The sequence below is a fragment of the Olea europaea genome, unplaced genomic scaffold, assembly GCF_002742605.1.
Source record: "Olea europaea var. sylvestris unplaced genomic scaffold, O_europaea_v1 scaffold176, whole genome shotgun sequence".
NCBI lineage: Eukaryota > Viridiplantae > Streptophyta > Magnoliopsida > Lamiales > Oleaceae > Olea > Olea europaea.
Window position 1 is genome coordinate 1,241,685 of NW_019235321.1, and position 13,641 is coordinate 1,255,325.

At 32.7% G+C, this 13,641-nt stretch overlaps 1 protein-coding gene across 1 annotated transcript; it reads left to right on the forward strand.

The window, feature by feature from the left end:
- Positions 1-9,415: 9,415 nt before the first annotated feature.
- Positions 9,416-10,888, forward strand: LOC111378025 (aquaporin PIP2-1-like). Its single transcript, XM_023001190.1, has 4 exons — positions 9,416-9,786; positions 9,889-10,184; positions 10,298-10,438; positions 10,530-10,888. Exons 1-4 carry the CDS (start codon positions 9,495-9,497, stop codon positions 10,650-10,652), a joined length of 852 nt encoding a protein of 283 aa, XP_022856958.1. The 5' UTR covers positions 9,416-9,494; the 3' UTR covers positions 10,653-10,888.
- The last annotated feature ends 2,753 nt before the right edge of the window (positions 10,889-13,641 follow it).

Below are 13,641 nucleotides of genomic sequence, written 5' to 3' on the forward strand. Positions count from 1 at the left end.
ATGAAATTGTGAAACTCGATCGTAAAAAGTGACATAAGAGGTAGAGTCATTGGTTTCAAGTCGTAAGAGCGTCGCATTGAGGGAGAGATTGTAGGGGTGCAATAAGGTCGCTCTTATGCCTATAAGTTGAATCGCTCAAATGATCAAGATTGAATATCATGAAAGGTTTAGCCTTCTCTCACTGGACATCTATTGATTTTCTGATGAGTGGTTGAAACTCAATCGTGACAGTTGTTTTTTATTTTATTAAATTACTATTTTTAATTTTCTTAATTGATTTGAATTAGTGGTAGGCATAAATGGACTCGGTAGAGTCTGTGAGCGAATATATGTCTGATTTAGCAATACATTCGCCATATGTTCTAACTCACTAGGAGCTAGATCAACTCGATCATAATCTCTACTTTTGAGTTATCATTATTTTCGTATTGTTCTATTATGTAAATACAATTTTATGGTAAAAATTATTATCTTGTGTACATGCTAATGTTTATTAATATCTTTGTGATTTCATTTGGGAAGAAAGACTTGAGGAAGTTAATGTTATAAACTCAAAGCTGCTATAGATACACTTTCATGTACAATATATATTACATTCTTTCAAGTGACATGATTTACACCTTTGATTTTCTTTTCAATTTTTTCATTAATGCACATATTCACTTAGGAGTAACGAAAAACTAAGACTTCTAAGTATGATTCCATTCCTCTACATTTCAAAATGACAAGAAACCAGGAAATTTACTTAGTTGATTTTGAATTTATTTTTATTTTTATTTTAAGGTAGAATTTCAAAATACTTGAGACATTTATATATATAATGTTTATTGTAGTGAATAATTTATTTGTGACATGGAGATCCGTGGATGTATCTAGAGATTTATCGCATTATATTTTGTGTTTAATTTTAGGGATAAAAACTAGTATTCTAAAATTCTAGTACTTGATTACAAGCTAACTTTGATGTATTCATCACTATACATGTTAGTTATGTCGCATTCATAAACTGTCAGATTAAAAGTTCTATTTTGTGATAAACCAATACGTATTTTACCTAAATTTTAAACTTTCGTAGTTAATTAAGACACAAAAGATATATATAATAAATAAATAAATAAATAAAATAAAATCACATTTGTGATTTAATGAAACATATTTGACCTAACTAAAAGTTGGATAATTTTTTTTTTTAATTTTTATTATTATTATTTTTTTTAACGTATCACTCAAGGGTCCCTCAACAGAGATAGTGGGAGAGAAGATCGAGAACAACTTATGCATCATAGTGTCCTTGTTTATAATCTTTTATTTCGACAATCTTTAGGGTTGTGATTTTTACATTGAGTAAATCCTGATCACTTTTACCTGCAACAAATACAGGCGAGGGGACTAGGATTGGGGACAGGGCCAAGGTGGTAGGACCACGGCCCTTAATTTGCATTTTTCACGCCACGTCGGCCCTATCCCCAATCCCTATCCCCTCCTTCTGTCTTTTTAGCATTTCTAACCTCTTTATGCCTATAAGTTGAGTCGCTCAAATGATCGAGATCCAATATCATAAAAGGTTTAGCCTTCTTTCACTGGACATCTATTGATTTTCTGATGAGTGGTTGAAATTCGATCTTGACAATTGTTTTTTATTTTATTAAATTACTATTTTTAATTTTCTTAATTGATTTGAATTAGTGGTAGGCATAAATGGACTCGGTTGAGTCTGTGTGCAAGTATATATCTGATTTAGCAGTACATTCACCATATATTCTAACTCACTAGTGAACTAGATCAACTCGATCATAATCTCTACTTTTGAGTTTATCATTATTTTCATATTATTCTGTTATGTAAACACAATTTTATGGTAAAAATTATTATCTTTGTTTACATATTAATGTTTACTAATATCTTTATGATTTTATTTGGGAAGAAGACTTAAGGAAATTATTGTATATTGAACTCAAAGCTGCTATAGATACAATTTTGTGTACATTAGAAGGATGTTTGGTGGAGATTAAAATTAGACTTTTTAATAAATTATAATAGAAGTTTTTAAAATGTGTAGTTGAAAAGTTGTGGGACCCATGAATGATGTGATTTATATTGATTATTTGATTTTGACTTAAATTAAAACCAAATTTTAATCCGTACCAGACGAGCTTTATATATTAGATTTTTTCCAAGTGGCAGGATTTAAATATTTGATTTGCTTTTCTCCTTTTCCATCAATGCACAGATTCCACCCCCACGCAGGGGGAATGTCATGCAAGATGTACACTTTGTTGTACGTCTAACATTATTCTATCGAACTTTCTTTATTGACTTCTCCATCGAATTAAAGATATTTAGAAATTTCCTTTGTAGGCTTAGTAATTAGTAATATACTTTTTACATTTTTCTGGTATATATTTTCTGCAAGAATTTTCTATTTAGGAGTCTTTTTTATTTGAAAGGATGACTCTTAAATAATTTTCCACGCCTCGAACAACAAAAAGCCTAGCCACGCGTTTTGAGAGAGGGAGGGAGGGGCCGCTTCCTGTACTTATAAGAAAAAGTTGTGGTCAACATTCGTTCTGCAAGAGATTGAGACATTGATTTTAGTCGTGAAATTGATTTATAAAATCGATGCATCTAAACCTGAAAATAACAACGTGATTCTTATTTCTATTTATGAAAAATTACAAGTACATTCGTAGGAGTAACGAAAAATTAAGACTTCCAAGTATGATTCCATTTATCTACATTTCAAAATGACAAGAGACCAGGAAATTTACTTTGTTGATTTTGAATTTATTTTTATTTGATTTTAAGGTAGAATTTCAAACTCCCTGAGACATTTATATAATGTTTATTGCAGTGAATAATTTATTTGTGATATGGAGATATGTGGATGTGTTTTTAGGAGTTTATCGCATTATATTTAGTGTTTAATTTTAGGGATAAAAACTCATATTCTAAAATTTTGGTACTTGATTACAAGCTAACTTTTTATATACTGGTCACTATGTGTATACATGTTAGTTATGACATATTCATAAAGGAAAAAAGCTTAAAGTACAAGGAATTTCTTATTGAATTCATACAGATGTAAACGTGGCAAAACCTGATTCGCCTATTTTTTTCGTTTTTTTTTTTCATATTCCAATGATTTCATGTCACGTATTATCTTCAAAATTTTATGTTACCTACAGCATTATTGATTTATAAACTGTTGGATTAAAAGTTTTGTTTTTTGATAAACTAATTTAAATTAGTTAATTGATTAGAAAAGTACGAATTTTACCTAAATTTTAAAATTTCGCAGTTAATTAAGAAATAAAACAAAAATTTTCACATTTGTGATTTAATGAAAAATATTTGACCCAATTAAAAGCCGAATCAATTTTTTATTTTATTTTTTAAACGTTCCACTCTCAAGGATCCCTCAACAGAAATAGTGGGAAAGAAGATCAAGTTTGCATGCGAATAAGTTATGCATCATAGTGTCCTTGTTGATAATCTTTTATTCTGACAATTTTTAGGGTTCTTTGAACATTGTGATTTTTACAATGAGTAAATCCCGATAACTTTTACCTCTTTTTAGCCTATTATGCGGATTGAGGAGGAACTATGTTATTAGATAGACTTCAGAGTACGTTTGTTTTGTTTCACTCTAATTTTTAAAAGAGGAAATTACATGAAATGTCCACTTTCACATGTCTATTTGCAAAAATGTCCACTTTCTCAAATTCTTGCAAAAATGTCAATTTTGAAATATTTTGGACCAAAATACCCTTGTGAATAATTTTATGATTCCACACAAAAATAAGAAATGGACATTTTTGGAAAAATTTTATTTGCCAATAAATTTTTGACACATAACTTGCCATATTTATTTCAAAAGTGCACATGTCAAATTACAATTAATGCTATTTTTCTCATTAACACAAAAACGTCGAGAATTACATTTCAAGTATAGAGAAATGTTAAGTTCGAAATTAAATGTCATTCTGGATATTTAAAATGTCGAGAACAACGTTTGAAATGTTGAAAATATTTAATATTGTGATTTGACATATGTACTTTTAAAATATAAACGAGATTCAAATATCGAGAATGACATTTAAAATGTCGATAACATCATTTTAACGTAACTTCTCATGGAAGTTACTTCTCTAAATTCTCAACAAATTGAAAAAATAAATAAATTGATTTTTTTCATTAAGGATATAATAGATATTTTAGTGCTAAATTTAAAAAATGGACATTTTTCAATTGACATCCATGAAATTAAAAATTTTTGAAAATACCCCTTTTTAAAATGCTAAGGCCATCTCCAACCCAACACCAAATTTTGCACCAAATCTTACACCAAACTAAAATTCATCTCCAACCATTACACCAAAAATTACACCAAATGAACAGTATTTAACCATTTTCTTCCCTTTTTTTATTCTTTATAATATACTTATTTGAAATATTATTTATTTAATTATTTCAGAAATACATAAATTACTAAATAAATAAATAATTAATCGTGTTTGATGTATTTTAAATTATTTTCGTCTTTTAATTAATTAATTAATTATTATGTCTTACATTTAAAATTTATTTTAAACACAAATAATTATTAATATTAATAAAAATAATAATAATTTATTGTATTAAAAAATATATAGCACAAATTACATAAATACCCTCAACAAATTTATTTAGGAAATGTAAAATAAGGGCAAAATTGGCATTTTACACTTGCACCATTTTGCACCAAAATGGTGTAAAGTTTGGTGTTGGGTTGGAGCAATTTTGCACCAAAAAATGGTGCAAAATGGTGCAATGGTGTTGTGGTTGGAGATGGCCTAAAATCCATTGAAATGGCGAAAAATGATTGTATTTGTACGATTCTTTTCTTCGTCAATCATTTTTCCATGTGTCCTATGTATAGACTTGCACTAAATAGAAATGTTATCAGTACGACATTTTCTATTATAGCCAATAAGCATTCAAAATGACAAATGAATATTAAAAATATTCAAATTCGTGTGTGACAAATGAATATTAAAAATATTTAAATTCGTGTTTCTTTTTTTTTTTTTTTTTTTTTTTTTTTTTCTCAGGTGGAACAATTACTCCCAACAACATCCATTAATCTTTGTCACCTGCCCAATTCATTGATATGAACCGTATCTACATCTAATTAACTTAAGATGGAAACACATCTAATTAACTTAAGATGGAAACCAAAATATAAATAAAAATAGGTATATTATATATTGATGTGGATCACGTCATTTAAACTTAATCAAGTACAATCCACCCCACATTTGTCCATAAGCTAAACATTTTTGTTCATCCTCAAAACTTCAAGTCTTCAATTAATTATGAAATTTGCTATTCGTAGTCCTCTCATCTGAGAGGAGTGTGCACGGGCGTGTCAACTGCCCGTGTACACATAGCACGGCTCATTAATTATAATGTTTTTCCTGTGCTCATCTACCGAAAAGTTTCCACTATTTTCTGGCCCTATAGAAGCAATTCAATCAAGTCATCTTTCAGTATCTAGCAAGAATTCACTTGAAAATTTTTCTCTCCCCACCCCTAAAGTTCGTGTTAAAATCCTTTTGATCTTATATCATTCTGAAAGAATGGAAAAGAAAAAAAGAAAAAGAAAAAGTCAATTTGAATACAACCAACCGAAACTCTTTCAAACTAACCTTTCCCCCACAGCCAATTTCGTCGGTCGTCTACTTGTTTGATGGCGAAGAAGGTGGAATATTTTAGGAGTCGGATTGAGATTGCCATGAAAAAAAATTAAGTAGCTTTTGCAATCAAGGGTGCAATTAATCTCATAATCAATAAAGAGGCTTTGGTTAACAAATCAAATTACAAGCAAATCTTTAGTTAAATCATCACACACGGCTACACTCCAATGCTCCGAAGCGCTCAACGTCAACACGAGTGATGCAAAATCCAAGGTGGATAGCTTTCATCTAAAGTGGTGCAAACAAATTCAGAGCTGCAACGCTTAGAAGCTTCGGCCCAAAATATGGATCTTTCGGGCAAGGATGTGTCTAAAATAAAATCTTATGAATGATGGATGTAATATCTCTACAGTAGACGCCAATGTGTCAACTCCAATTCGCCCAACCTTAAAGATCCCCCACCGCCCCTGCCCTGGAGTATCGTGAGGGAGGTAAATCGCAGGTTATGCCTCCAAGGGTATAGGGTGGAAGGCTGCTTGTACACTTACACTTACCCAAGAGCCAAATCCATATTTCAGGATTCGAACCCTTGATACATCAGTCTCAAGCAAAGTTGGATTTCTCCACCCTCCCCTTTTATCACGATATTAGTTTATGTGACGTTAAGTGATGTGTTCAATGGAAGGTAAATTTAAGTCGTTAATCTTTTTTTACCTCTTATTTAGAGCCATATTAATGGCACATAAACTGTTGTTTTAACATGTACTAAATAGTAGTATTTTTTATTTTATTTTTTCTATTTTTCATGTAAATCAACACTTTCCAATGAATCATGTCGACAAAAACAAACTGACCGAGAAAAGTGACATACAATATGTCCAATAATAAGAAGAAAAATGAACGGCGAACCATTGTGAACGCAATTATTGTTATTATAAAACCATCAAATCAAATTCTTTTACCATCTTAATCTGATAGCACTTATTCATTATACAAACTAACTGGTCCATATTTTAAAAAAAAATTCTCAAATTAGTAATCAATAACATATTTCATGATATTCAACTTTTATGAACTTTTCAATCATATATTTAATTAACTTTTATTTAAAATTTATTTTTATCAAAACTAGACAGGGACTAAGAGAACAGAGATTTATTAAGCTAAAAGCCAGGTTCAGTCAAAATTGCTGAAACCTTTATAAAATTATTCATCTTTCGCGTCAAAATAACTACATAAATGTAATTTTATATGTAACTTTAATTACTAAAAAAATCATGCAGTATCTACTGTGAAATGAAGACAAGCGAAGAAATAAATTAATAATGGTCCAATACGTTGCCAAACAAGACCCAGAAGCTCCCAGGACTCCAGACAATATGATATACTACTACAAGTCCAATTGATCTAATCAACTTGATACAAAACGTGCATCAAATTGTGCCATAAATATTTAGTGGAAGGATCGAGTTAAACGGCTTAAGTGTAAGGCTTATTGGGTGCGAATTAGAAGTACCCCATGTTTGATGATCATTATGAAGATAAAGGACCTTGTTACATGTAAATTAAATTTTACATAATGAGTTACGTAATGTCAAATGTCACTTTGTTATTTGTCAATTTAAAATATAGTCAACTTTTTTATCCAATCTTTTCTATCTACAAGATTTTATAGAATTTTTTATGTGTCATTTTTATGTATAAGTAGCATAATTCAAAAAAAAAATTAGAGACTATGATATTTTAAATAGTGATTTTTTAGAGATCGTAATAAAAACTACGAAAAAATTTTAGTCTCATGTACAAAATATTTTAAAATATATTGTTGAAAATGAAAGCGATGCGTGGGTTCTGACAACCGACCAAGAGACCTTAGCATTTCCACTTTGACTGTCTTGCATCCGACACGTGGCAATACGATAACCAGGAGTCGTTACAATTATTCCAATAGATCATTTGAGATTTTGAGTCACGGATGGAGACGGGTTATGACAAATGTGAACATGGCAAGAAATGAGTGGCCTAAATTGTGGGCGGAATTGTAATGGACGGTGGTGGTGATAGTGATTTCAAGTCTAATAATTTGATCGTCGGTCCGCCACCCTGATTTGACGTCCATGCCTATATTTTATAAAGAGTTAGGGATGGGCTCGTGTGACCTTCAAGATTGGAATTCAACCTTTTTAAATGGTTATTCCATAGTACCGTACAAATATATAGTCTCTCGTAAGACTCAATGAACAAAATATTCAACACGAGCCTTTTCTTGACATACACAAAGATGAGACTAACTGAAGTAAAGAAACAATTAGCCCATATTTGATAATCATCCTTGCATAGTTCTTTTGTTTTCTCATATTCATTTTTAATTACATTCTCATAATAAAATATTTTTCACGTAAATTTAATTTTTTTCCTACTTTTACTGCACATTCTCAAAAAATTTACTGTTCAAAAACTCTTTTTTTTTTCCCCCAAACAATGACTGTGAAACATGGGCTTAATCTATTTTATAAATCATTAAAAAAAAAAAATTAACCAATCTCATTTTGTTAGTCTCACATAGAAAGAAAAAAATCCTTTTGAGATTATAAACGGGTGAATATCATAAAACGTGTAATAAAAGATGGATAAAAATTAGAAATCTAATAAGATATGTGATTAAAATAAATTTTGAATAACTTATAATCTCAAAAAACTTTGTCAATCAAGGACAAAGAATAACCGATAATAGTTTTGTGACTTGTGAGCCTTTCTAAAATTTGACCATCTATTTAGATCATAATAATAAACACATAAATGTCCACTTAATTTAAATCGACACGATCCAATTTTGAGGTTGCTTATCTCAGAACGTTTAGCTCAACACTGCTCTTAAATTGTCTCAAGTAGACATGTTCATGCCTAATCTATGAGCTCATACACTTTTCTATTTTTACATAAATTATCATCTAGTTTTAGTGCTACACGAGTTGCAAGTCTCTACTATTGAATCAACATTACCTTATTATAGAGGTATGTCAACCTAAGGGTTAACCCAGACTTTGATCATGTTTATAATGTACTAGATCAAGAAGCTTTATACATTTTGATAACTCCAAAATGAATATATTAATCTTGTCATCAAAGTTTTTAGACGATAAATTGATGACATACAAAAGTTTGAATTGAATTTCTTGTCTCGCGTGGAAATTATTGGTGTTTGAATTTCAAAGTGATTAGCCTATATTGATGAATCTCTATGTATCAAAAACTTATTTGGAATAAAGAGGGGAAAAAACCAAACAATTAATAACATCTTTATCAATTGGTCAAGTTATGTGCTTAGACATGATACAATTTTTTTCGTCGACTGAATGAATAAATGACGAAAATGCCTCTTGTCCAGGCCAAAAAACAGGGTGCCAAACTGTTTCCACCTTGACCGTCGGATCTGGGGAGAAAAAAATGTATGGGATCTAGGGGCTGAGGTGATGCCACCTCAGCCCCCTGTTTTTTACCCTGTTTCTGAGCCTGGCTCAGAAGCAGAACTCAATAAATGAAGCACGCGTGGCAACAAAAATGTCCTCCCAAAATAGTCATTGACAAGACATCACATCCAGAAATTTAGAGTCGTGCAGTGATTGTCGGGGTCACTCAAATCATGAGAACTAAAAATGTGAAAAATATTACTGAAATGGGGCGGCAAATTGTGTATTTAATTAATTATTTCTTTCTACATTCTCCATATAAATACCCCCAACTCTCCCATTAGGAAAATACACAATTTATTCTTACAATCTCAGTAAATTCAGTGTGTTTTAGGGCTTAAAAGGGAAAATGGTGAAGGATGTTGAGGTCGGAGGCCCTGAATTTATTACAAAAGACTATCAAGACCCTCCTCCAGCACCGTTGATTGATCCGGAAGAACTGACTAAATGGTCATTTTATAGAGCTATCATTGCTGAATTCGTAGCTACATTACTGTTCTTATACATTACTGTTTTGACTGTGATTGGGTACAAGAGCCAGAGCGCCACCGATGAATGCGGCGGCGTTGGCATTTTGGGCATTGCTTGGGCCTTTGGTGGCATGATTTTCGTACTTGTTTACTGCACTGCTGGTATTTCCGGTGAGTTGCACATCTTAAATATGATTCAAATCATAAAATTGACAAAGTTTTAACACAGATTCCTCTTTCTTTGTGATGATATTTACGACGTTAATGGTGCAGGAGGGCACATTAACCCGGCAGTGACATTCGGGTTGTTTTTAGCCCGAAAAGTTTCATTGATTCGGGCCATTATGTACATGGTGGCTCAGTGTGTAGGGGCCATTTGTGGGTGTGGATTGGTGAAGGCATTCCAGAGGGCTTACTACGTTAGATACGGTGGTGGCGCCAATGAACTTGGAGATGGATATAGCACAGGCACCGGATTGGCGGCCGAGATTATCGGCACTTTTGTGCTTGTTTACACTGTCTTCTCCGCCACGGACCCTAAAAGAAGTGCCAGAGACTCCCATGTTCCGGTAATATCCGTGCTTAAGTTTTTAGCCAAACAAACTCCATAATTTTAGCAAGTCAAGATTTTCTTCAATCAATTTTGACTGTTGATTAATCCTACTTGAAAATTAATCTAAAGGTATTGGCACCACTGCCTATTGGATTTGCTGTGTTCATGGTTCATTTGGCTACAATTCCGATCACCGGCACTGGTATCAACCCTGCCCGAAGTTTTGGAGCTGCAGTGATCTATGGCAAGGATAAGGCCTGGGACGATCAAGTATTGAACATTATTTAAAAATTTGTTTATTTTATTGTTAAGTGTTGTCGAGTACGGCTGCTGACTGACCCTTTTGATCGATTTTTGACAGTGGATCTTCTGGGCTGGACCTTTCATTGGGGCAGCCATTGCTGCATTGTACCATCAGTACATTCTTAGAGCAGGTGCAGTTAAAGCTCTAGGATCATTCAGGAGTAGTGCTTCTGCCTATTGAGAATCACTTATGGGAGAGTCCAATTGTGGAGATCAACCCATGGAGAAATGATTTGTGGTCTTGGAAATTGGCACTTGTTTTTAAATGTGCCTAAATTTGTCTCTCTTTTTTTTTTGTCCGTTTGTCAAGCTTTTTTAACTTATAAGCATTAAAATAATAATTGTACTATCAAGTCTGCAGCTTCAAATGGTATTATATTTATGCAATGTAATGTTCAAGGCACCATACAATGGATATATTAGTTTTGTTACTTGGTTTAAATTGATAATTTTTCTTGATCTATTTACTGAGCATGTTTGGAATTTGTAGGGAATGCTTTTCCTACCTCATAATGTGGATTTTACAACTTCTCTCGGCTTTCACTTTAGTTCAACTAATTTGGTCTTCGGTCAAAAAATTTGTGGGTTTACAAAATTATACTTGTGTAAATCTTATTATGTGATAGTCTTGCTCTTGATTTGAGTTTGACCACGTTGGCCAACTCTTTTGTCAACCGACATTGAAACACCATTGTCTACTTTTAGGAGGTATTTGGGAGTGATTTTTCACCTTAAAAAATTAATTTTTTAACCGTTATTTCACTATTCTAGCTGTAAAATTTGATTTTTTTATCTCACATGTGACCTCTACTTTTCTCCTAACGATCAAAAAATAAATTTTCAAAATTTCTCCCAAACAAGCCCTGAATAACTTGCACTCTAAGACAACTCATTAGAATGTAAGACTGCTACTCCATGAGGTGGTGCAACAACTGTTTATAAATTTGTTGGACTCCGACCTCACACCTTATTAAATAAGGATAAATCTTGTTGTACATTACATTGTACATAAGGGTGTCCATAATGGAATTCGGCACCTCGGCATTGGTCGAGGTGCTTGTGGGCCCTTGTATGGCAGGCGTCTCAGCCAATGCCGAGGCTCCCGGTGTCCATTATAGATATCGTTATGTACAATGTGATGTACATGTAGCATCTTTCATTAAATAAATAGATAAAAATACAAATCTTGTACTAATACAAGGTCAGACGCTAGATGGTGAGGCCAACTGGAATAGTGACCGCTGTAACTTATTGTGCATCATGATTCATAATTAGTTACACATTGTTTGCACCTAATCATCAATCACTCCCAAATTAACATGTGATGGCTATATGTCAGCACATAGTTTTCAACCAATTACAAGCAAGTCGTGATTAACCAATATCAAATTGTCATTACTAGATGTCATAGCTGTGGCCTAGACGTCATCTGCTTGGCCGATCTTAGCAACCAATTAGGAAACCAAGATTTTGGATGGTGACCCATTTTTAGGTTGATACTGTAGCTGAGATGATGCTGGACGGGCAAGTGTCATGAACTTTCAACCTATAAATGGGGACAAATGATCCCCTCCTAAGACAAACCTATGGCATTCAAAAAAGCAACATTCTCTGAGAGTTTTCTTTAATGCAATTACTTTATATTTTGATTCAATTTCGAGCGATCACGATATTAAACTTCCTTTAAGTTGATATAAATCTGCTACGTCTATTTTTGGCCATCAGCAACTTCAATGATCAAAGCAAGATATAGAATTTGGTTGAGGAAGACATATTTACAAAGTTCTGGAAGGATTCATGAGGGTTCTCAATTCCATGGGTTTCCACTTGTCTGCAGTTAGTTAAGTGGTTGATCCATCAATATCACTTCTCTAGAGTGGGTCGATCCATATATTTCAATACTCAAAACAACTCATTACACTTCTGATAATTTGTAAATAGAACAATTTCATTCTACGTAATTATTGGAACGAAATTGGAACTTGAACTCGAACCGTCGATTTTAGTTCGAGTTTGGTTCTACCCATAATATTTTTGTTAAAAAATCGTAAGTTTATAATACATATAATTTTCTCATTATCTAGTGGAAATAGAAGAAATAAAACATTCCACAAAATACATATTGAACACTTTCTTAATTTGTTGCAAATATGCCACCAATTAACATCTAAGATATTGCATAATAGCATCTAATTCCATTTGTGACTCTGCATGTGGCACCTCAAGAAGAATTTGTGGGGCAAATAACGTGTAAAGTGCGATCAAGATCAAAATGAAAGTAATATGTCAATTATTCATATGAATGATTTTATATCATTTATTAGGATACTTAGTACTTAGTTCTTACAAATTTACTATTGGTTGAGCAGTGCAAACTTGATATTTATTGGCCAGGTCATTGGGGTCAAGTTGAATAAATTGTATAAAATAAAAACTCATAAAAATGGATAAATTAAGCTTTAGAGTCGAATATCCACAGTTCCAACTTAAAAATCAAGAATCGACCTTGACCTGATTGATTCTCTATTTCAATTTCTAATTTATTCTTTTGGTATCGATACCTTTGATTTCAATTTGATTTCGGTTGGGAATGTTCGATTTCAGTTAAAATGCACTCCCCTACATACAATGCTTGTTATTAGATATTGTCGTAGAATATTTTCTCCCTCTTAACTTGATGGCGGTTGTCAAATTTTGATTGTCACTCGTATACCTTGGATGGGTGATCATCGCGCGCCTACCATGGTGGCAATGACGTTACATTAAGATGTGCATCGCACCGGAGGAGGCACAAGATGGGCTGAAGCATTTGACTTGCTTCGACTAATGTGTAGTCCTTTTTATTTGCTGATTATGTGCTTGACCCACTCTCACCTAAACATGAACCAAAATCAGAACCAGACTTGAACATGGGCACGGGCAGGTTTAGGATCGAACCTAATAGGATATATGTCTCTCCCGTCCAAACACTATTGGCATCCACATGGGCCGGCACGTGTGAGTTTAGGATCGAATCTAATAGAATATACATCTCCCCTTTCCAAACACTATGAGTACCCACATGGGAGGGCACGTGTGGGTTTATGATCGAATCCAATAGAATATAGGTTTCCCTCTTTCGAATACTATTGGTACCCACATCGACGGGCACATGTGTGTTTATGACCGAA